This window comes from Elephantulus edwardii, unplaced genomic scaffold (genome assembly GCF_000299155.1).
Source record: "Elephantulus edwardii isolate Elephantulus edwardi_28Jun2011 unplaced genomic scaffold, EleEdw1.0 scaffold00023, whole genome shotgun sequence".
Lineage (NCBI taxonomy): Eukaryota > Metazoa > Chordata > Mammalia > Macroscelidea > Macroscelididae > Elephantulus > Elephantulus edwardii.
Genome location: NW_006399773.1, coordinates 21,746,353 through 21,771,926, shown reverse-complemented (window position 1 = coordinate 21,771,926; position 25,574 = coordinate 21,746,353). Strand labels below are relative to the sequence as shown.

General features: G+C 40.2%; 1 protein-coding gene across 1 annotated transcript in view; it reads right to left on the bottom strand.

Moving 5' to 3' along the window:
* The window catches only part of DIAPH3 (diaphanous-related formin 3), a 740,013-nt gene extending 722,092 nt beyond the window's left edge, over positions 1 to 17,921 (bottom strand). The window contains exon 1 of the mRNA XM_006882733.1: positions 17,745 to 17,921. Within this exon, the coding sequence (XP_006882795.1) occupies positions 17,745 to 17,921 (177 nt within the window). The remainder of the gene's footprint in view (positions 1 to 17,744) is intronic.
* Positions 17,922 to 25,574: the final 7,653 nt, after the last annotated feature.

Genomic DNA, 25,574 nt, shown 5'->3' with positions numbered 1-25,574 from the left:
CAGACAACTTCATCATTCCAGAGAAACGCCACTTTAAATGCAGCTCAAGTGGCCTTACGACCAGAGATTTTATTTTTTTTAAAGAACCTGTTTTTAAAAAAATTAAATCTGATCCACTTTCTAACCCTGTGGTGGGGGGGCCCGGAACCACAGTCCCCACCCCTCAGGGCCCACAGCAATGCCTTCTGGAGCCCCTGCGGGGAGGGGACTGGGCTGCACGCCGGTGACCTTGTGCCTTAACGCCCTGCATGGGGGCTGCCCACTCGGCCGTGGACAAGGGGCCCTGGCCCCATGTTGATCATGTATGGAGGCCCAGGGGTCAGCCCGCCCCAAATCATGTGACACGACTGCCCTCCCACCCCGCAGGGCGGCTCTACCAGGCCTGAGACCACGTGAGCCTTCTTGTATTATACCTGCAGACAGCTGTGCCTAGCAATATTTCCAGTTGACCAAATATTCTAATATTTTCATTTATATGCAAAAGAATAGTTTTAAGTAACTTTTTATAGCGAGATAAAGATGGTATAAGTGTAAAAAAAAAAATGTTCCCAATCCCTAGCTCTAAGAGAGATGCAAATCAAAATAACAATGAGATATCATCTAACACCAGTAACAATAGCAAAGTTCAACAGAACAGCAAACAACAAATGCTGATGAGATTGTAGAGAGATTGGAACCCTTATTCACTGTTGGTGAGAGTGTAAAATGGTGTAACCACTATGGTAGACAGTATGGCACTTTCTCAAAAATTTGGAAATGGTAATATCATTTGACCCAGTAATTCCACTACTGTGAATATAGCCTAAAAAAACTAGAGATGCCACACAAACAGATGTATGCACATCCATGTTTATTGCTGTGTTGTTCAAAACAGCAAAGATATGTAAGCACCTACAGTTCCCATCAAGAAATGAATGGACAGAGAAGTGGTTGTATAGTCACACAATGGAATACTACACAGCACTGAAAAAAAAAGAACTCATAAAATATTATACAGCATGGGTGACCCTGGAGGACATTATGCTGAGTAAAATATCTCAGTCACAAAAAGACAAATGCTGTATAAAACCACCGTTATCACCAAGGTTTTCATTGCTGTGACCTTTCAGATCACCACCAGACCTTTCTACTGAGGCATTTCCGGATAGATGCAAAACACCAAACTTCCAGTTAGCACTGCCTAGGGCCTCCACCAAATGGACATGGGACTTAAGGAGTAAGTTGAAATCAAGAATAATTCCACGCTAAAATGATGTCACTACCTCAGAGAATAAAAAACTTTTTACAGGAAGGAGACAATAAACCTAAATTAGAAAAAAGCTATGTTTTAGGCCTCTATAGGCAATCCACAAAAAAAAAAAAAAAAAAAAATAGAAAGTAGAATACTTTAGATAGCAAGAGTTGCTAGGTGCTGCTAAGTTAAGCATGACCCATAGCGACCCTATGAAAAACAGATCTGAACCCTATCCTGTCCTTTGCCATTCTCACTCTTCCAGACACATTAGACCCCATTGCAACAGTCACTGTGTCAATCCACCTAGTTGAGGGTCTTCTTCTCCTTCACTGACACTCTGCCTTTCTGAGCATCATGTCCCTCCTCAAGGAATAGCCCATCTTAGCAACAAGTTCAAAGTATGTGAGGCAGAGTTTCATTATCTTTACCTCCAAAGAGCACTCTGGCTGCCCCCTCTCCAAGACATACCTATTTGTTCTCTTGACAGTCCATGGATGTTCAATGCTCTTTCCCAACACCACAGCTCCAAAGTGTTAATTCTTCTTCTGTCACCCTTATTCATTAACCAGTTCTCAGATGCATAGCAAGTAAGCAGAAAGACCATGGCCTGAATCAGATGTACTTTAGTCCTCAAACTGACATCATTAATCCTCAATAATTTGGAGACATCCCTAACTGCAGGCTTGCCCAGTGCAATACACCTCTTAATTAGTACCAAGGGTGTTAACTGTGGATCCAAGCAAGATGAAGTTATTGACAGTTTCAATCTTCTCTTCATCTATCATGATGTTGCCTATCAGTCCAGTAGAAAGAATCTTTGTTTTCCTGACACTGAGATGTAATCCATACTGAAGGCTGTATTCTTTGATTTTCTGCAGCAAGTGCTTTAAGTCTTCCTCACTTTCAGCACGCAAAGCTGTGTCATCTGCATAATACAAGTTACTGATGAATCTCCCTGATCCTGATGTCACATTCCTCTTCAATGAGTCCAGCTTCTCAAATAATTTGCTCAGCGTACAGATTTAATAGGTCTAAAGGGAAAATATTACCCTGACATACTCCCTTCTTAATTTTAAAGCGTACAGTGTTCCCTTTGCCTTGAACTCAGAACGCTGGACAATGATTAGGGATGATAGAAGGAGAATTGATGTCTTTGAGCTGTGGTGCTGGAGAAGAGTATTGCTAGGAAAACAAACAGTTTGGTCCTAGAGAGGGTGAAACCGAGCTGCTCCTTGGAGGCAAGGATTCTGAAACTTCATGTAGCATACTCTGGAAATGTTGCAAGGAGAAACCAGTCCATGGAAAGGAACGTCATGCATGGGAGGGTGGAGGGTCAACGCAAGAAAGACCCTCCGTGAGATGGATTGATTCAGTGACTGGGGTAATGGGGGAAGGTATGTCAGAGACAATAAGACTGGCACAGGATAGAGCAAGGTTTAGGGCTGTTGTACATAATAGGGTGGCTATGAGTCGCAGGAGACTCGACAGCATATAACAACAACAACAAGTGTTCCCTTGCTCTGTTCGCACAACAGCATCCTGGTCTAGGTATAGGTTTCACATGAGCATAAGTGCTCTGGGATTCCCATTCTTCTCCATGTTGGTCATTCTTCTCAATGTTCCCATGTGGAAACTATTGCATAATATCAATAATATCACATACAAGCAAAATACTCCTGGAGATAATTCAAAAATGGCTAGAACAGTATATAGATAAGGAATTGCCAGAAGTTGAAGCAAAATTTAGAAGAAGTCATGGCACTAGGGATATCACTACTGACGATGGATCCTGGCTAAAAGTAAAGAAGAATGCCAATTTATGCTTTATTGACTATGCAAAAGCATTTGACTGTGTGGATCATAACACTTATGGCTAACACTGAACAGGAAGAGAGGATCAAATAGGGATCAAGTTTAGAAAAACATCAGTATCTAAAGCTAAGTTGTGTAATAGAATAGCCACAAACCACATATAAGTCTAATTTAAAAAAAGCAAAATTCTAACCTTTGGTAGGACTAAGGTGGTGGAATAGGTTTAGTGCTGTGCCAGTAATTGGTAAGTCAGCAGTTTTAACTCACCAATCACTCTTGAGGAGAAAGATGAGACAGTATCCTCTTAATAATGTATTTACAGCCTCAGAAACCCAAAGGAGTGTTGAAAGGTGTCAAAATTGACTAAAGACATTGGGTTTGGTAAGACAAGCCACATTTTCATACGCTTTATAGCCACAAGGAGCTAGTGACTACCAAACTGGACATAGAAGAACAAAACGTTTCCATCATTGCAGAAAGTTCTGGATAGCACTGGTCTTGGTAGATGATGCAGAAATAGACTAGCTCATGCAATGGAATGGTTGCAGACATGGAAGATTATAGCTACTGTGGCAGGAAACTGAGCAAGCTTTTATTTCTCTAAAGGTGTCAAGGTGAGTGCTGGGAGCCAAGAGCAACTTGCTAAGATCTAGTTATGTGAATGCAATAGCATGTTTACTCTCATCTAGGTAAAAAATGAGGAGAAAGAATATTTACACAAGCATAAAATATCTCTGAAAAGTTATTGCTACCCCCACTCAAAAAAAGGGTGGGGGGAGCATTATTATTGCCTCTTTGTGAAGAACCTGAACTGGTGGTCTGGGATGGAAGGAAGGCTCAGGGAATTTCACTTTGCACTCTCTTAAGACGGTCGGGCTTCTTTATACCAAGTGCAGTGCATATCCTCCTTTTTCAATTTAAAATACTGCTCATGGGGAAAAAAGAAGCATACCCACAGAGGAGGTAAGGAAAGAAATAAAGGCTTAGCATAAATGCTGAGAGAAGTGGGAAAAGAGGTAACCAGGAAAAAAGCAGAGCTAGACTGTACGCTTAGCCAGTCTGGCCTACTGCCAGCTATAGAACCTCAGGGTTTGCGCTCTGTGCCCACCTCCAGTATGTTACAAACCTAGGATAAAGGGAATGTTTACTTCACAGCACTGCATGAGAATTACATGCTTAAATCAGTATCTAGCATACTGTAAAGTGAAAAAAAGTAGCTATCATGACGATGATGTTCATTATCTAGCAGCTTTGAAGATCCAGGTAATTAATGTACACAGACTATGTCTAAAACTATTATAACATGCATTAACTCAATATATTATCACAATACATTCATAGTTTAAATACTGTGATTACATATAAGAATATTGGGGTGAAGAGGTTAATGAACTTGAGCAAGGACATACAGCCATATTTGAATGCAGCTCCAACCCTATCACAGAGGTGAGAGGTGGGCCCTAAAGCCACACTGTCAGGCCCTGACTGTGTTCTCCAATAGTTTCTGCTGATATTCATCTGTCTTTCCCATTACCACTCAAATCTTTTCTAAAAAGAATTGGACACTTGGGTTAATCAATAACAAATTAAAATTAATTATCAATTGATTAATGTATTCAGAAGACTATGGTTGAAGCATAATTGTGCATAGATTTTTCAATTAACCAAACATCAAATTTCAACTATAAGCACAAGTCTTCATCAAGCACCAAAGAGAAAGTGACTTCTAAAAACTTACAAACACATGCAAAAAGAACCGCAGCAGTTTTAAGGTAACATCAATAATAGCAAAATAATGCTCTCAGAAAAGATACTGAATAAAGTTAGAACCATAGTTTTAATTGGAAACCATCAGCTTTTACAATGAAATGAAACTGTCACAATGAATTTCTGAGTACAGATTATGTGCATTTCATTTTTCATGTTCATTTCTCAGGCTGTCAAATTTTTCATTAAAAAATGAATTGTAATTGTCATTTAGGATTGAATTCTATACAAGAGGTTGGTAAACAAAAACAGCTTAATTCTATATTAAAGTCCACAATTCATGTCACCAATTTGCAAATCTTTTCTTTAAAAACTGAAGGTTACTAAGTTTCATTATAAGACAAACTTAACCACTATCCTGAGAAGATTTATCATAATTAATCAAGTAAATCCTTTATGTGCTACTAATACCAAGATTACACTAATTCATATTTCTTACTAAGTAGTTCAAGGAACTTCATAACTCCAAACGAAACGTGCCATATACTACTTTTTTCATTTCTGGAATGATCAGTGACTTTCTTGGAGAAAGCTTGTTGTTGTGTACCATTGAGTCAGAAATGACCCACAGCTGACCCTCCAGCAGGTTTACACAGTCAGTTAATCACACGAGATGAATGCCCTTCTTTCTCCTGCAAAGCAGGTGATGGACTTGAACTTCATACCTTTCAGATTGCACTACAGCTTCTTGCCACCAGCTGTAGTAGCCCTTTAAACACGTATGCAGACATTGGCAAGGTCCATAGTGATTTGTGCTGCTAACTCAAAGGCTCTGAGTCTCTGGTGGTCCAAATCCACCAGCAGCGCCTTAGGACAAAGATGGGCAGTCTCCTTTCATTACAAATTACAGCCTCAGAAAACTGAAGGAGGGTTGCCGAGTCAGAATTTACTCAAGGAAGTGAGTGAGAACCCTAAAGAATTTGACTAGGAACACAGATCCCTCTACCAACAAAGACCAAGTCTTAAAGAGCATCAATCTGTACGTCTCTTCCTCAAGGTCTGGGATTCGGTTTCTAGCTAAGGATATCAAAGGAACAAAAATGAAAACATAAAACCAAATCTATCTTTCTACTATTAAAGTCATCAATAATGGTGACTTAATTTCAGCATAACATCATCATCAATCACATTAAATTAATGGTGCTGTTAATTTGAATTTTATTGGTTTTATGGGTTTGTTTTGGATTTTATATGTAAATTTGTTTCTGTTTTAGAGGTGTAAAACAAAATCCATAAACATAAAGAGTTGATATTTAGTTTTATATCTCTACATACATAACATTATTTTTATTATCAAGCTAGCTGGAGTAGCACAGAATTTTTTCCCCCATAAGTTTCTTTTTTTTTATTTTTTAAGTTTCAGGCTCAAATTTCAGAGTTGTCTGATGTTCATTTTAAAATAAAGAGCATATTCTTCACAAAGTGTCAGTACCTTGCTCTGGACATTTGTTGTTGTTGTAATGTGCTGTCAAGTCACCTGCAACTCGTAGAGACCCTATGTACAACAGTCCTAAACCCTGCTCTCTCCTGTGCCAACTTTACTGTATCTGACACACATATCCCCATTACCCCAGTCAATGAATCAATCCATCTCGTCAAGGGTCTTCTCCTGCACTGTCCCTCTACCCTCTCAAGCATGACGTCCCTCTCCAAGGACGTCCCTCTCCTTGCAACATGTCCAAAGTATGTCAGATGAAGCTTTAGAATTCTTGCCTCCAAGGAGCAGCCTGGTTTCACCCTAAAACAAAACTATTTGTTCTTTTAGCAGTCCATGGTATATACAATACTATCCTCCAGCACCACAGCTCAAAGGGCATCAATTCTCCTTCTATCATCCATAGTCATTATCCAGCTCTCTGATGCATGGCAATTGATTGCAAAGACCATGGCCTGTATCAGGCACACCTGAGTCTACAGAGTAACATTGCTCTTCAGTACTTTGGAGAGGTCTCTAACAGCAGACTTTCCCAATGCAATTTGTCATTTAATTTCCTGGCTGCTGGTACCAAAGAGAGTTGATTGTGGAGCCAAAGCTGTGAACAATTTCAATCTCTTCACAATCCATCATGATGTTGCCAATCAGCCCAGTGGTGAGAATCTCCGTTTTCTTGCTATTAAGCTTCAGTGCATATTGAAGGCTGCAGCCCTTGACCTTCTGCAGCAAGCGCTTCAAGTCCCCCTCAGTTTCAGCAAGTAGGGTTGTGTCAGCTGCATAATGGAGATTGTTGAGTCTTCTTCCAATCCTGATGCCACATTTCTCCTCATAGAATCCAGCCCCAAATAATCTGTTCTGCATATAGACTGAAAAGGAATGGTTATAGGACACATCACTAGAGTACACCCTTCCCTATTTTGAACCATGCAGTGTCTCCTTTCTCTGTTCTGGTGACTGCCTCCTGGTCCAAGTATAGGTTTCTCATTAGCACAGTCAAGTGTTCTGGATTCCCATTCTTCTCAGAGTCATCCACAGTTTGTTGTGATCCACACAGTCAAATGCCTTTGCATGGTCAATGAAACACAGATAGACACTCCTCTGGTATTCCCAAGTTTTAGCCAAGATCCATCTAACATTAGCTATTATATTCCTAGTATCTAAACCCAGCCTGCACTTCTGCAGTTCTCTGTTGATGTACTGCTCCAGTCATTTTTGGAAAATCTTTAGCAAAATATCCCTGGCCTTTTAGCATTAAAATTAGAATGCTGCATCAATCTGAATATCACTTGGCATACCAAGATAAAAACTAAAAATTATTCTGTTTTCACTACACTATAAGAAAAGAGCTCAAAACTGGTTTATTTTTGTAATTTTAAATAGTTTCTTGCCTTTTCATAACTGCAGATCAATTAAGATTTTCTAGCATAATAAAGTTATGCAACAATAAATGATTTTTTTATGAACCTGGAGGGTGGGGGGTGGGGAGGATAATGTGTAACAATGAATGAATGAAAATCCAAATTTTCTGTACACTTTTGTTAAAAATCCCAATTTTTAAAAAATGTTTTTCTTCAGATATCTAGTGCGTTGGCCCCAACGGCCTAAGCTGTGCTGCAATCTCAATGGCACATGGCTCAAATCTACCATCTACTCCACAGGAAAAAGATAGGCAATCTCTCATGTAATTTATTGCCTCAGAAAACCTGCTGCAGGGTCAGCTACAGGTTGGTTCCAACTCAACGGCACACAATAGCAGTAACTACTACGCAGGAACAGATGGGATGCCAACTGACATGTTTCAATTAACAGATGCAACACTGGACGTGCTCACCACTCTATTCCAAGCCATTTGGAGGATAACCACCTGGCTGGCCAACTGACAGGAAGAGACACAGGTCTCTGTCCCATTACCAAGAAAGGTGATAAAACGGAAAGTGGAAATTACCAAACAATATTATTTCTAACACACACAAACAAAATATTTCTGAGGATCATCCAAATCCAGGCTGGAACAGTACACTGACAAGCTAATTTTATAAAAGACTATGGCACCAGAATATCATTGCTGAGCTGGGTCCTGGCTGAAAACAGATAATATCAAAAGAATGTTTTACTGACTATGCAAAGGTAATTTGACGGTGTGGATCACAACAAACTATAGCTAACATTGAGAAGAATGGGAATGCCAGAAGACTTAACTGTGTTGAAATCTATACCTAGAACAAAAAGCTGTTGTCTGAATAGAACAAGGGAGCACTGTAAAGTTTAACATCAGGAGGTTATGTGTGTCAGGGTTATATCCTTTCTGTAAGCTGAACAAATAATCCACGAAGCTGGACTCTATAAAGAAGAATCTGACATCAGCATAGGGAGAATGAAAATTAATCAATAATCTGTTATGCAGATGACATAACCAGGCTAGCTCAAAGTGAGGAGGATGTGCTACAGAAGATCAAAGACTACAGCCTTCAAGATGGATTACATCTCAATGTCAAGAAAACAAAGGTCCTTAGCACTGGGGCAGTGGGTGACATCCTAATAGATGAAGAAATGATTGAAAATTACTGCATCTTATGGATCCACAATCAACACATTTTGTACCAGCAGTCAGGAGATCAGGAGATGTTTTGCTTTGACAAGGCCACTTGTCAGGAACCTCTCCAAACAATGAAGAGCAAAGATGTCAGTTTGAAGACTAGGGTACACCTGATTCAGGCCATAATCTTTTTCTTTTTTCTTTTTTTTTAATTTTTTTTTTATTTTATTATTTTTGTGTGAGTGTACCGTCAAATCAGATCCGACTGGTACAGGAGGAGATTGTCCCGCCTTCCCCGGCAGAGCATCTGGTGGATTTGAACCATGCGCCTCTGGGATTGTAGTTGCAGCTCCTTACCACTAGGCCACCAGAAGGCCATAATCTTTTCAATCATTTGTTATGCATCTGAAAGCTGAAGGACGGCAGAAGAGAATTGATGCCTTTAAGTTGTGGTGTTGGAGATGACAATTGAATATCCCATGGACTGCCAAAAAAACAAACAGGTTAAGTCTTCGGAAAGGTGCAGCCAGAGTGCTCCTTGGAGGCAAGGATAGCAAATCTTCACCTCTCACAATCTGGACAAGTTTCTAGGAGAGGATATTCCTTGGAAAGGCGAAAAGTCAGCAAATAAGAGAAAGACCCCGACGAGATGGGCTGACACAGTGACTGCAGCCATGGGCTCAGGGGTTTCAGAGACAGTGCACAAGGCACAAGATTCTAATCTGTTGAGCACAGGATTATGAGTACTCTTCAACTCAATGACACCTAACAACAATGGCTACTAACCAGTAATAACAACAAAAACAAGAGTCACATAAAGCAAATACTGAAATGAGTCGAGTACAACTCTAGACCCATCATAACAACCTATTTTATACACAAGGAAACTAAGCAGAGAGAGGTTGGCTAACTTGGCCAAACTCACGTAGATCATGAATGACATGGGTGAGCTTTGAGTACACAGAGTGGTACAAATTACTGCTTATAAATTCTATTCCAAATATTTTTCCTATCCTTACCCTCTACCCACTCCAATTTTTTAAAAAAAAAGTATCGCAAATGAGGTCATCTGAATAAAACCATCTATGACAGGCATTTCCAAAATGGTCTTCTCTAATCAGCTGAATAGTCTAGCACCAGAAACACTTCCTAAATTAAGAATGTCTATTTGGTTTGGTATTTGAGAAAATTACTCCCGATGGTAAGGTATTTCAATGCCACCCTGCTGCTACTGAGAGAAAACTTTTCTTTGTAGATCCTGTTCAAAGAAAGTCCATGCTTTGATCGTTAATATCCCATGAAGTAAAAGGTTATGCTTAATCTATATTTTATAGACCTAAAAGTCAAATTAGTTTCTGGAATAAACAAGCCAGAGTGTGATTGTAAGCATATTCTTTAGCATTCATTTGATTCCTACTTTGGAAGATACTATGTGCTGAGTTAAAGACAATTACATTAGCAGTTTTTTAGCAAATACATAGCAGTTTTTTCTAGTATTATTCTGCACGCATAAACAAGTTATACACATGTTAATTTACATTCTATATAAAAAGCCAATTTTAAATCCAATTTATAAGGCCATAAATATATAAAGATTCTAGGACACAGCAATAAAGTTATGCCATAAAGTAGAGTTAATTCAAGACAACAACAATAAAAGCATGACAAATTTTAGCATTCCACCAACTGTACAAAGGTGTTTCAGGTAACATCTGTTCAGAAGCAATTGCTACAAGATAGACTAGATGAGATGCAAGGTTTCCCAGTGTAATAAATGCTTGTCAGGTTGCTGGCTTCATAATTAAAGGCATGAGTCTTCGGGGGGGAAAAAAAAACAAACAATTAAGCTGTGCACTCAATCTGAGATGATCAACCCTACCCCCACCTTTTTCAGCCTTTAAAGAAAAGAATCAGAGTGCTGTAGAAATAATATTATATATGATACTCTGGACAGCTAAATGTAAACTCCAAAATGTCACTTTATATATATTTTGCTTCTTTTTTACATTAATAAACAAATAAAACAAAAAAATTCCTCCTTTCTTTTCTAGCCTTCCATAAACAGAAAGGCTAGAAAAGAAAGTCTGGAAGTATTTAAAAATTTACTTATAAGAATGGTCTGAGTAAAATTATTTTAACTTTCTGTGAAAGTTTTAATATCTGATGTTAGGTAGCATTTCAATGTGAATAAACCTCAAGTGCCTAGAGTCTCCAACCAAGAACACTATCTCCAATTCTTGACAACTTAACTCTAGGATAACTGAAACTGTCACTTAAACTGAGTACTCTAAAAAGAAAAAAACTTTTAAAAAACCAACCACACACACACAGAAATCCCCACCTTTCTCAGCTTTCTAACAACTATGAAAATTATGTAGCAAACCAAGATGAATGAAGGATCTGTCTGTAATTCCTGGAGACCAAACTGTAGTTCTTTTGTATCCTCCAAAATTACAAACCTTCTGACATAAAATGATACAAGGGAGAGACTAATGAATTTGATGGGTTTCTAAACACAATCATAAACTGTTCAGCCAAACCTTGTAAGACAGTCATCATCTACCTTAAAACAAAAAAAAAGTAACTGGGTGAGCATACATCAATCTCATCAAATCTATATTGATTTGCACTTAAGACTCAGTAGAATAAACAAAGTTTCCAGTCTTTTATCTCTTCTTACCTCACAACCTTCCTATCATCAGGAAATCACAAATTCTACATTCATTAAATTTGTAGTTATGGCCAAATTAATAATTTTTTGCCCCACGGGTTCCCATCCTGCCACTGCAAGTATTCACTTTACAGAGGAAAGATGAGCAATCTACTTCCATGTGATTTAAGTGTGTGAAAGCCCATCGGAGAGTCACCTGTAAGTCAGTTCCAACTGGACTGCAGCAAACAGCAATACAGCCATTCAAAGCAGTATGAGTCATGATTATAAACTCCTAATGAATAAGGAATCATGCTGCAACCCAAAAGCAAGCAGCTGAAAACCACCAGATGCACCTCTGGAGAAAGATGGGCAATCTCTTCCCATGATAGTTACCGCCTCTAAAAACCTACTTGAGGGTCAGTTACAAGTGTGCCCAACTCAATGGCATAGAACAACAACAATAATCATGGTTAGGAGCTCTGGTGGTATTGCTTACAGAGTTGCATTACTAAGCCAAGGGCTGAGCCTCTCTGGCAGTTCAAATACATGAGCAGCTCAATGGATAAAGATGGGCACTCTCTTGCACTTTACAGCCTCCTTGAAAACACAATGGGAGGTCAACTATGAAGCAATTTCTACTCCGTTGCAATGAGACAGAACTATTGTTAGAGAACAGCAGTAGCAGGTAGTATAGCCTATAGAGCATGCTGCTAACCCAAAGACCATGCTTCTCTAGCAGTTCAAACCCACTAGTCGCTCCACGCACAGGATCAAGATGGGTAGTCTTCTCCCCTGTGATATACAGCCTCAGAAAACTCACCGGATGGTTGGCTGGGAGTGCATCCCAACTCAGACAGCAATGAGCTTGAGTTTTTGAATCACTGTTAGTGGCTGCTACTAAGAGAAGATTAAAACTCTTGACAGCTATATGAAGATGTTACAGGGAATAATTAAGGACTTAAGGAGCTCTGGTGGTGCTATGGTTAAGGCATTCAGCTACTAACCACAAGCAAAGATTAGAACCCACCAGTCACTCCAAAAAGGAGTAGGAATTTGCTTCCATAAAGATTTACAATCTTGGAAACCCTGTGGGGCAGTACTACTCTAATATTGGGGGAGGGGAGAATTAACCAAAAAAGCCATTTGTTCAAACACACCCAGTGGCTCCCAGCAATCTGCTTCTATAAAGATTACAGCCAAACCTGTAAGGCACTGTCACATGCACCTTTTATGAGACGGAATTTACATCAGGGAATCTAACAAGTCTAGAGCCAGCTACCTAGGTCAAATATTACCTTCACTGATGGGCAGCTATGTGACTTCAGTTTCCTTATAAAACAGGGTTCATAACACTTACCTCATAAGGTTATAAGGATGAAAGGAGTTTTTATTTTAAATTACTTTCTGTAAACTTGGCACATTCATGCTAACTCATTGACTAGCAATGTCTAAACATAGTAAACAAGCAGATATTAACAAACAGAGTGAATAATATATCACCCCAAACTGCAGGTACTGCAATGACATAAGTAAGCCATATAATACAATAATTAACAAGCCCATAAAACTAGAGGCAAGATCTGCTTTAAAGTCTGGGGATTTTTAAAGGATAATCATAATTAAAAAGAAGAACTATTATCCTGTTATGGATTGAATTGTGTCCTTGAAAAATATCTGCTGTAAATCTTAAACCCTTATACCCATGGATGTAATCCTATTTGTGAAAAGAATTCTCTTTGTTTTGTTAAAGAGGCTGTATCAGTGGTTCTATCTTAAACAAATCATCTTTGAGGTATAAAAAGTACTAATTAGACAGAGAACTCAAAAACTCACTGTCAGAGAACCAGACTAACTTCAGGTCCTGGTTCTTCCCAAAAATATACCTAAAGGACTCTGATGGCACCTCCTTCAAGACAGCTTTCTTTGCTCTTTTGGCAGTCCACAGGATACTCAATACTCTTCTTCAACACCAAAATTCAAAGGTATCATTTCTTCTTAAGTCTTCTTTACTCACCATACAACTTTCAGATGCATAGGAAGCAAATGAAAATACTATGGCTTCGATCAGGTGCACCTCATTCTTTAAGGTGATATCCTTACTCTTTAGAATTTCAGATAGGTTCTTGACAGCCAATTTCCTCAATGCAACGTGTCTTTTGATGTCTTTTCTTAGGCTCTGAAAATGACCAAGAATCTGGCTAACATCACTTCAAACCAAATCAAGAGAAAGCCAAGAACTGACTTGACTTCTGGCAATAAAGCAGATCAAACAGCAGAGCAATAACTTTTGGAGGGCCTGCTTAGATCCCACGAATAAAAGATAGTCTTCAAATAAGAGTTATGAAGGTCAAGGTGCCAGCAGTGTGAGACTGGAAAGGGTTGGCCCAAGGCAGTTTTGAGATTAAGACACTGAGTCTTCAACCAGAACAAAGCTAGAGGTGAGTTTAAAATGCAACCTTTCTTAAAGAGTTCTAGCTTAACAGAGAAGTGGCCACAAATCAACAGCACCTCCAGACTCTTGGTAGAAACACACTCAAATCACTTCTGTTGTTTCTATGTGTTGATTTGGAACCTAATCATAACTGACCCTCTAGTAGGTTTTAAGAGGCTATAACTCACCCAAGATGTTGACTATCTTTCTCCCACAGAGCTATTAGTAGATTTAAACCACTTGCATTTGGACTGGCAGCACAACTCCCTATCAATTAGCCATCAGTGCTCCCTTCAAATCAACCTTAGAGAAACTAAAATTGGTTAGCAGTGCAACACCTTACAGACTATGAGAAACATTCCTAGTTTAGATTGCCAAGAATCCGACAAGATCACTGAGATCATTAACCACAGGTGAGTGTAAACCAACATGGTGTGAGTCCATATATTATTGCTGAGTGCTGTTCAGTCAATTTTCAATCCATAGTGACCATATGTGAACAGCACAACCTCACTGAAGAGTTTACTAGAACGTATGCAATCTTAAGAGACTGCACCTTTAAACTAAGGATGGTGAGACATCATCTCATAGACTCTGGGCATGTAATGAGGAGGAGCCAATCCCTAGTTCATAATAGAGCCAGCAAAAAGAGGAAGACCCTAAACAAGAGTAATAGACACAGTAGCAGAAAAAAAGCTCAGCCACAGCAACAATAGTGATGTAAAGAGGGCAAGGGCCTTCGAGAAACAGCCATATCCAACCTCTACTAACTCCACAAAGGAGAACCATCTCCAACAACATCCACAGCACAAACTCAGTTTCCATGAGGTCAGACATGTCCCCCACACTCCCACTCCTCTTTCCTCTAATTCCAGCACCAATCAAACTGCTCCACAGGTCCAGAATCTGTTGCAATAGTTCACAGAGCACACAGAACCATGCTCACAATTATTAAGTTATTAGGAAAGTTAACAGAATACAATTTCAGTTGGCAACAGGATATAATTTCTCAGTTAGGAGAGATTCAGAAGCATGCTCACAGATTCTTCAGCCTTCAGCCTCATGGCTTTAAGCCTGTTTTATAAAGCTGTTGTTGTTGTAAGCCTGTTGTTGGGTGCCAATAAGTTGGAACTAACTCATAGCTAACCCTCCAGCGGTTTTAAGAGAAAGTTAGTCACACAGGAGGAGACTGCCCATCCTTCTCACATGCAGCATCTGGTGGGTTTTGAACCATGCGCCTTTGGAATTGCAGCATAGCTTCTTACCACTAGGCCACCAGTCAATTATGGTGGCTCTCCCTTCAGTCCTCCAACAAACTTGGCTAAAGGCTCCTTCCTCTGGTATCAAGGGGTAGCAGTTCCTAGGTCATCAGTGTTTCACATCAGGCCTTTGATTTTCTGATGCCGTTGCTGTTGCTCTCCTGTAGGTCTGGCTGGTGGCAGAATCTGGTGACCAGAATCGCTGGTCCCAAAGGACACACACTGCATTCTCTGATTCTTCTTTGCTGTGACTGGAATCGGGAGAGGCATCCACGTCCTAAATATTATGCCTCCGGAAATTCTATGAACTTTGATAAACGTCGATAGTTGTAGAGGGGCTTCAGACCTTTTTGTTCATAGGGTCGCTATGAGTCTGAGTCGTGTTCAACTCGAAGGCAGTCAACCACCCCCACCACCATGAGAAAGGTGCAGGGCCATGCAGCATTTTAAGTTACTGTAATACAAGGTCACTATGAGTCAGAACCAACTTGGCAGCACTTAGAAATAGAACTTTATGAAATGGAAAAAAAAAAACTAATTGCTAAAACTCAAAAATTCAATGAGGAAATTAAATGGCAAATTAGACATAAATGATGGGAAATTAGTTAACTGAAAGATATAGCTGAAGAGATTACTATATAAACAAAACTAAACTAGTTTCAGAGGTTGCCTAGGGTCCTAATTAATTATAAATAGACCATGAATCAGACGTTCCACCACAAAATAAACACAGTAGTTTAGGAAGTGTTTGAAAGCTTTAAAAGAGTTGTTTCATCTATCATGTCACTAAACCTTCACATATAACCTTTTTAAGAAATGGCATCCGGAGTCATTACGACACACATACTCAACTCATTGCTATCAAGACAAAACTGACTCAGAGCTGACCCTCCAGCAAGTTTTGGAGGCTGTAAATTGCTTATCTTTCTCCTGCAGAGCTGCTGGTGAATCTGAACACATGGAGGAATAGCACCTTTAGGGTTAGAAGCTTAACTACCCACAAATTTTGCCACCAGAGATTTCTGTGACATACATAAGAAGTGAAAAACAGCATAAAGACTAGAACTCAAATGGCCTAATGGAAATCCAATGAAATTAAATCTAAATATTTATTTAGGGCCTATTTTCTGGGACTTGACCTCACCTAACAACAACATTTTCTGGGAATGACTCACTGCAAATCACATCTCCTAGTTGTTTCTGGACCACAGGGGCCTGAGGCAAAATGACATGTAATTCTTACTGTTAAAAGGAGCACAAGTCATTGCCTCAGTAGATTTTTCTCAATACTAAGCACTCTTTCATTGCTAAATTAATCTATCTCAACCAAACTACTCAACTTGGTCATGTTGTCAAATTACATATTTGATCCTCCTGCTAACTGAATATATGTAAAAGTTGACCCTTCTTGGTGAGCTCTGGTGACCTAGTGGCAGGAAACTGCACTGCAATCCCAGAGGTGCGCGGTTCAAATCCACCAGATGCTCTGCTGAAGAAGGGGGAACAATCGCCTCCTGTACCAGTCAGATCCAGTTTTGACGGTACACACATAAAAAAAAAAAAAAGTGGCCCTTCTTATTGTCATCTTTATTTGTAATCCAGCATAATTAATCTGCTATTTCTCAATTTTAACACTTTAATACATTCTATATTTTCCATATATATAGTTCTAAGTTTCAGTCAGCTCCTTTAACTTGTAACCAAAAGTTACTTCCTCTTGCTTTTTGTATTTTTATTGCCTTTACTTACGAATCATGTCTTAAACTCTTCACCATGTCTACAAAAGAAAACCGTGGCATAGTATAAAATTCCATCTATCACTGAAAAAATGTTTTCTATGTTTCCATGTCCAATGTTTTTCATGTAAGTAAAACAGAGATGTCAGTGTTAAATTTTCAATTCTGTTGGGCTTACCCACTCACTGATTATTTACACACCTATCATTATATAACCATGGATACTTTCACAAGTTAACACCAACAAAATTATTTACAAAATAGATGTTAACAGTTGTGTTTAGTGTTAAATAAGAGAAGCAACCAGAACGGCGAGTTTCAAATATTTAAACTTCTTTCCAAACTAAACATTCTTTAGTAATGACCGCAAGGCCGCCAAGTTTTAAAAACAAGCTGTTTCGGTTTGGAAAGTTATCTGTATAGTAAAAAAGTTCTCCTAAAATTAAAATATTAAACAGGAAAAAAAAAATTAAGAGTTCACTTTGATATGCCCCCTGTCCTTTTACACTAGGGAATGGAGTGGTCGACTTTAAAAAAAAAAAATAATAATGTCTATTTAGATGACGTCAATGCACATGCATCTGAATTGCTTTTTCACATCATCTTTTTTGCCGCGGCAACATGATGATCTAAGTGTCTGTCACAGGTTCCAAATAGAAGAGGGCTCTGTTGTCATCAGCTTCTAAAAGGAGTGGCAAGTCTAGAAACCTAGCTTAAACTTGACACCACCACCCACCCCTCCACCGCACCCATGACAAGCACAGGTCCAGCACAGGTTGTCTGCCAAATCGCCGAAAATGAACTTTTCAAAGACCCCAGACATGGCCCGGATCAGCAGCCGATCTGGAGAGTCACCCACCCGAGGTCAAGGAGACACTTACAAACTTGGGGCGTTTCTCCCCAGGTTCCTCGGGGCCGCCGGCTGGCGGGAGGCGCTGCAGCTCCTTCCTGCGCTGCATCTTGGCGTCCCGGGAGCCTCGGAGCGAGGCGGAGGGGTAAGGGGCCCCGGTGGCGGAGCTGTGGGCCCAGTGAGGCAGGCGCTGCCGGGGCCGCTCCATCCGGCCTCGCAGCTGCGTGCGGCCACAAGGAAGCGGCTACAAATCGGAGCTTCAGAGACGGCGGGCAGTGAGCTCGCGTCCCCCAGAGGATCCTCCGAGGCCCCCTACACACGCCGCCAGCGGGGTATGCACAACAGCTGCCTGCAGACCCGCCACTGACACTTCCGAAAACTCCCGCCACCGACGGCCGGCGGCAGACCCGCCAATCCCGCGGCGCCCCGTCAATGACACACCGGGACACGCCCTTCCGGAATCTCCGAAATGCGATTGGCTGAGTGACGTGTCAATCCCGTCACCCTTCAAGTGTGCTGCTTCATTACCTTAAAAGCTCTGGATAAGCTTTGGAGATTCCCTACGTGGTGGGGGGGGGAGGTTCACTGCGTGGGTGTAGCTGGAATTTGGAGAATGAGTTGGACGGCCGCCGCGCCCACGTCTGAGCTCCTATTTGAGCAAAACTGGATCGGGAAATCTGCTAGTCATACTGCCAGGCTTCTGAGGCCCAACACTGCGGTAGCTGTGGGACGCGTGGTTCCAGGGATCTGGACGTTCTGGGGTGCACCGCAGGACCGAATGGCAGCACATATGACGATCCAAAAAGATAAACCCTTAATGTATCTACTCACTTCTGAATTTAGGGTCTCAGGGAAGTGGGAGATTGTTATTGCTAGGTGCGATGGAGTGGACTACAGCAACAGATCTGTCGGGGACGGTGAGGATGGCACAGGATAGTGCAAGATTCACATCCCTTGTTCTCAGGGTGGCTCTGAGGGTGTGAAAAGGGGCCGGGGGAAAAAAAAGAGTCAGGAAGAGCCCTTTCACAGAGCTCCAAGTCTCAAGTGTAGCTCATAAACGCATGCACGGGTGACCTAAAAGCTGGAATGTTATCGCAAAATGGTGTTTTGTTTATTGTCAGGAAGACTGCAAATAGTTCCTGTTCCCTAAGGAACTTTAAAACCAAGTGAGAATGTCATTCCTGCCATTTACTCATTTCCTGATATTGTACAAGATGTTTACTTTTCTTTGACTCTTCAGCTATACAAACTCAACCCATTGCTGTCACTCTGAAAGGACTCATAGCTGAATCCTTATAAAAACCAGTGGTCTTTAACACCAAAAAGAGATGGCCCGTCTTTCCACCTTGGAGAATCTCATGGATTAGAACCTCTAGTCTTTAGGTTGACAACACAACTCCTTATTCACTAGACCAAAAGACTTCCCTCACATGTTGTTATTTTAAAAACACATACAACTCACAGAGTCCCTATGAACCACAGCTCTAAATCCTATCCTATCCTATGCCATCCTTACCATTTCCTACACACTTGATTGAGCCCATTGTTGCACTCACTATACCAATCTGTCTCACTAAGGGTTTTACTCTCTTTTACTGACCCTCTACCTTTCCAAGCTTGATTTCTCCCTCGAAGGAATAACCAGCCTTACCTAACAGCATGCCCAAAATACCTGAAACAAAGTGTTACCCTCCTTGCATCCAAGGGACAGTCTGGTTGCACATTCTCCAAGACATATCTATTTATTTAGTCCATTGGATATTCAGTAATCTTCTCCAGCACAACTCAAAGGCATCCACTTCCTAAACAAGATGCCTCCAGAAACTCTACGAACTATGATAAATGTCAATAGTTGTAGAGGGGCCTTTTGTTCGTAGAGTCTCTATGAGTCATGCTTGACTTGAAGGCAATCAACAATAGCAGCTCTCAGATTTATAGCAGATAATTGGAAAAACCATGGCTAGAATCAGGCACACCTTTGTCCTTAAATTGCCATCATTCCTGCTGAGAACTATTGAGAGGTCCCTGACAGCAGACCTCTGGTACAAAGGGTATTGGTTGTGGATCCAAGTAAGATGAACTTGTTGATAATTTCAATCTTTTCTCCATCTATCATGATGTTGCCTATTGGCCTAGTAGTGAGAATTTTTGTTTTCTTGACTTTGAGGTCTAATCCATCTTGAGGGCTATAGTTCTTGATCTTCTGCAGCAAGCGCCTCAAGTCCTGCCCACTTTCAGCAATCAAAGTTTGTGTCATCTGCAGATCACAGGTTGTGGATGAGTCTTCCTACAATCTTGATGCCACCTTCTTCAATGTAAATAAAATCCAGCTTCTCAGATGATTGGTTCAGCATAGATTGAGTAGGTATGCTGTTGTTGTTAAGTGTCATCAGGTCAAGTACAATTCTTAGCGACCCAATGAGCAACAGATGTGAACCCTGTCCTGTCCTTTGTTGTCATTATTATCTCTGGTATGCTCTAAGTCATCATAAGGAGATTGTGTATCTTTCTCTCAGGAAGCTATTCATGTGTTCAAATTGCCAGAGAAGTGCCACCTTTGGATAAGCATTACAGCTCCTCACCAACTACATCACTAGAGTTCATTTAGGTGTACAAAATACAGTATTTGACTCAGTGTTGGAAACCTATGTACAGCAGAAAAAGATATTGTCTAGACCTATATTACCTCAAAATCAATGGCGTATGGTGTGGATTGGATGGTATTCCCCAAAAGTATGTGTTAAAAATCCTAACCTGTGTACCTGTCATTATAATCTCATTTTGGAATGAATTTTCTTTGTGTTACGTTAGTGTGCCTTGAGCTCATCTCTTGAGACATAATAGAGATTAAACAACAAGTAGAGATGTGGGAAGAGAGATCACACAGGAGCAAAAGCTCAAAGAGACAAGGACTTTCCTTCAGAGCCCACAGAGAAAAAAAAAAATTCCTTTCCCTAGAACTGGCATCTGAATTCAGGTTTCTAGGGAGGTCTGGTGGCCTGGTGCGTGGGGAGTTGTGTTGCGAATCTAATGACCACACCTCTCTGGTGATCCTAGTCTAATAGCCTCTCTGCAGGATAAACGTGGGCAGTCTCCTCTAGTGCAATTTGCCACCTCAGAAACCTGATGTGGAGTCAACTATTATGGGGTTCAGACTCAAAGGCTTAGAGAGAAAAACTATGAGAAAGCAAATTTTTATTTGTTAAAACCACTCACTTGTGGTACTTCTACTAAAGCAACACGAGATAACTAAGACAGCATTTTCCAGTTCATTTTTGTGTCAAACCATCTCACTAAGGGTTTCTCGTCCTCCTCACTGGCCTCTACATCACTAACTATTAATATCCTCTAGATCTCTCCTGATGCCTAACAGAGTCTGACCATGTTCTGTTATGATCCATAAGGCTTTTTATTGACTGTTGTTTAGAAGTAGATCTTCATCTCTGACCTTTCTTTCTAGTTTACCTCCGTCAAGAAGCTTCAACAGAACATGTCCACCACAGGGGAGTCTGCTGATATTGTATATCCCTGAGGCTTATCTTGAAGCATCACAGGAACACCAGGTTACAAAACACCAAGTTACCATAGTACAAAAAGGAACAGATGATGACTAATACATGTATACCAAGTAAGGGTTTTGTCAAGATTAAATTATTAAAGCATGTATAAATCTCTTAGAATTCTCTCCATTCACTTGAGCCAAAAACCACCAAGGGGAACACCATGAAAAAAGTAGGTTTGTTTTTAATATTGGGTGAGAACATACAGTAGAGATAAGCATAGAGTGTTTCAGGTATTAGAATTGACTAGGAAAATTTGAGTCATACTCAACTTGATGACATATAAAAACAACAGGGAAGAAGGATTTGGGCTTTGGTTACTTGGAGAATGAACACTCCATGGGGACAGAATAGTAATTTGCTATTGATTAAATGGTAACAAGTAGCAGGACCAGTTAAATAATGACTTGGATTTTACTAAATCTTAATCTAGAAGGAAACCAGACTTGAGTGAAGCCAAATCCACAAATGATAAATAAGGCCCACCAGTAACTGATGACTTCATTCTTAAAGCAACCCAGTCCTCGCATGAACTAAGAGACAAGGATGTTTAGTATTTTATGGTTTACAAAGTGACCTTGTTGCCTCTGCATAGAGAAAACTAGGAAGTATCCTGTAGTGTTTAACTTCCTGGTCACAGGGTGACACTGTCTGATGTGACTGTTCTGTGGTTATTTATGGACAACCAGGGAAAATATGGCCCAGCTTGCATGTCAGGTCACTTTCTAACAACACTGAGGCCTCACTGTCAGAACAATTCTTAGATATCAGGAGTACTTGTTTTCTGTCTCATGTCTTCTTGTTGCACAGAGGAGAAATATAAATAAACAAAAGCTGTGAGAATTCATTTTCAAGCTTTATAAAAATCACTTTGAAAATGTTCTCAAAGAAATCCCTGTCAACTGCAATGCACCAGTGAAAACAACATATGTGAATAAGGTTTTCAGTTTGCTAAAGTACGTGTTGTTGCAGTAATTATGTACCATCAAGTCGGACTCAATTCAGAGATGACCTTGTGAACCCTCCAGCAGGATTTTAGAAGCAGTAAATCTCATGGGAGGAAACTGCTCATCTGTCTCTTGTGGAGCAGTTGGTAGATTTGAACTGCATGTCTTTGGGTTGGCAGCACAACTCCTTACCAGGAAGCCACCTTGTTAAAGTTATTATTCGCTAAAGAGTCAACAATAACTCATATCAACCCTATGAACAACAGATCCGAACCCTGCCCTGTCCTGTGCCATCCTCATTGTCTCCACTATACTTGGGCCCATTGTTAAAATAAATGGGTTCAATCCATCTCATTGAGAGTCCTTCTTTCTCTGACCCTCCAACTTTCCAAACATGATGGGGTTTTTCCTCAAGGATTGGCCCATCTTAACAACATATCTGAGGCATCGGAATCCTTGAAAATTGGCTTTTCTAGCCATTGTGTTGGTCTCCAGCTAACTTAACTGCAGACACATTAATCTGCAAGTCATCAAGAGCTATGAGGCCATTCTTAAAGCTTTCTACACTGTAAGGTACCCTGGTAACAGTGGTGGGTAGAGACTGTGGCACTGTTGTGAAGAGACTGTGACAAGGTGTAACCAGAAAAACACTGCATTTATGTTACAGTTAAGGTTTTGCTTGCCGGATGATTGAAGGAAAAGCTGACAAACTGCTCTAAGATAATAAAACTTGTTGGATGACAGGAAAATAGAGACTCTTGCATCTGTGCTGCTGAACTGAACCCGGACTATCACTAAGTGATAAAGTGTGCCTTGTTAATCTGGTTTGGGATTGCTGGACTAAACCTGGATTTGCATTATGTCATATTCTTTGTCTCTCTCTCTCCAATCTATTTCCCTAATAAACCTTACAACTGTGAGTAAAGTCTGTGAGTCAACAATAAACTAATGGACTCAATGATTCATAGAAATAGGTGCAGGAGCATGTGGGGTGGTGTATCTAACCAAGAAGCTATTTGTTTGGGACTATTGATATTATTGATGGATCTCAGGTGGCCTAGTGCTAAGAAACTGTTCTACAATCCCAAAGGCATGTAGTTCAAATCCACCAGCTGCTCCATGGGAGAAGGATGGACAATCTCCTTCCATGTTATTTACTGTCTTTAAAAACCTACTGAAGGGTCAACTATGGGTTTGTTCCAACTTGACACAACATGAATATTATTGATGGAGACAGTTACAAAGCATGCAGAAGTCAGTCTCAGCTACTCCCGTGGTGCAGCTGCTCCTTTCGCAATACCCAAAACATGAGAGATGAAGTTTCACTATCTTTGTATCTAAGGTGCTCCCTGTTTGCATTTTCTTCAATACATATTTATTTCTTCTTTTGTACAGTCCAAGGGATATTCAGTACTCTTCTCCAACACAATTCAAAGGCCTTGATTCTCCTACTACAAACCTTATTCATTCATCAAGTTTTCAGATGCATAGTAAGCAATTGAAAACATGATAGCTTGGATCAGGTGCACCTTAATCTTTAAACTGGCATCGTTGGTCTGCAGGACTTTGGAAAGTTCCTTGACAGTAGATTTTGTCAATGCAACACATCTTTTAGTTTCTTGACTGATGATGTAGTCAAGAGTGTTGATTATGAATCCAAGTAAGATGAAATCATTTGTTTTCTTGATGTTGAGATATACTACATGTATTTATTGCATACAACTCATAAAAACATGCATTTCTCCTCATTCTTACTACCACCTAGAAGATATTTTATAGTTAAAGTATCCATAAGTGTTTTAATTATTACATAGGCCTGAAAGAAATATATAAAAAATACCTATTTAAAATCAGAGAGAGGATCCACCAGGTGCTCTGCTGGAGAAGGAGGGGGCAATCCCCTCCTGTACCAGTCAGATCTGATTTGACGGTTGTTGCTGTTATGTGCCGTCGAGTCGTTTGAGACTCATAGCGACCCTATGTACAACAGCCCTAAAACCTGCTCTATCCTGTGCCAATCGCATTGCCCCTGACACACCCATCCCGATTATCCCAGTCACTGAATCAATCCACCTCATAGAGGGCCTTCCCCTCCTGCACTGTCCCTCTACTCTACCCAGCATGATGTCCCTCTCTAAAGACCTGTCTCTCCTTACAACATGTCCAAAGTATGTCAGACGAAGCCCCAAGAATCCTTGCCTCCAAGGAGCAGCCTGGTTTAACCCTCTCTGGGATGAATCTGTTTGTTTTCTTGGCAGTCCAGGGTACATTCAATACTCTTCTCCAGCACCACAGCTCAAAGGCGTCAATTCTCCTTCTGTCCTCCCTAGTCATTGTCCAACTCTCTGATGCATAACAAGTGATTGCAAAATCCATGACCTGTATCAGGTGGACCTTAGTCTCCAGAGAGACACCGTTGCTCTTCAGTACTTTAGAGAGGTCCCTAATAGAAGACTTTCCCATCGCAATATGTTTTTTTATTTCCTGGCTACTGGTGCCAAGAGTGTTGACCGTGGAGCCAAGCAAACTGAAGCTGTGAACAATCTCAATCTCTTCACCATCCATCCTGATGCTACCGATTGGTCCAGTGGTGAGAATCTTTGTCTTCTTGACATTGGGCCTCAGTCCATATTTAAGGCTGCAGTCCTTGACCCTCTGCAGTAAAAATACAATAAAAATGAAAAAAAATTAAAAATAAAATCAGAGAGAGGGATATTAGTATCTATTTGTGATTTTCTGTTAGAAATGCTTCATATTAAATTTTTAACAAAATCTCATGTGAAAAAAAATAGGAACTTTAAAGCTATATCCTCTATCTTTTCCTTTTATAAAGGTTACTATTTTGTTATGGTTTTTTTCTGTTGTAGAAATTATCAAACAATATCTCTAATATCACATGCAAGCAAAATCTTACTGAAGATTATCCAAAAACTGTCTAGAACAGTACATCAACAGAGAATCACCAGACGTACTAGCTGGATTTAGAAAAAGCCATGAGACGAGGGCTGATGTCAGATGGATCATGGCTGAAAACAGAGTACCAGAATGTAATTTGTCCTTTGATTTCCTGACTGCTGGTGCCAAGATTATTGACTGTGGAAGCTAGCAAGCTCCAGTTGTTTACAATCTCAATCTCTTCTTCATCTACAATAGTGCTGCCAATTGGTCTAGTGGTGAGAATCTTTGTTTATGCTCTAGTATTATAAAACTACAATTGGTGATTGAAACAATACCTTTTTCAAATAAAATCTTAGATATATAGCTATTTGAGTCTTTTGCAGATATTTTTCCAATTTTGCCAACACCATTTGTTAAAAAGGCTGTCGTTCCCCCACTTCACTGATTTCATCTCCT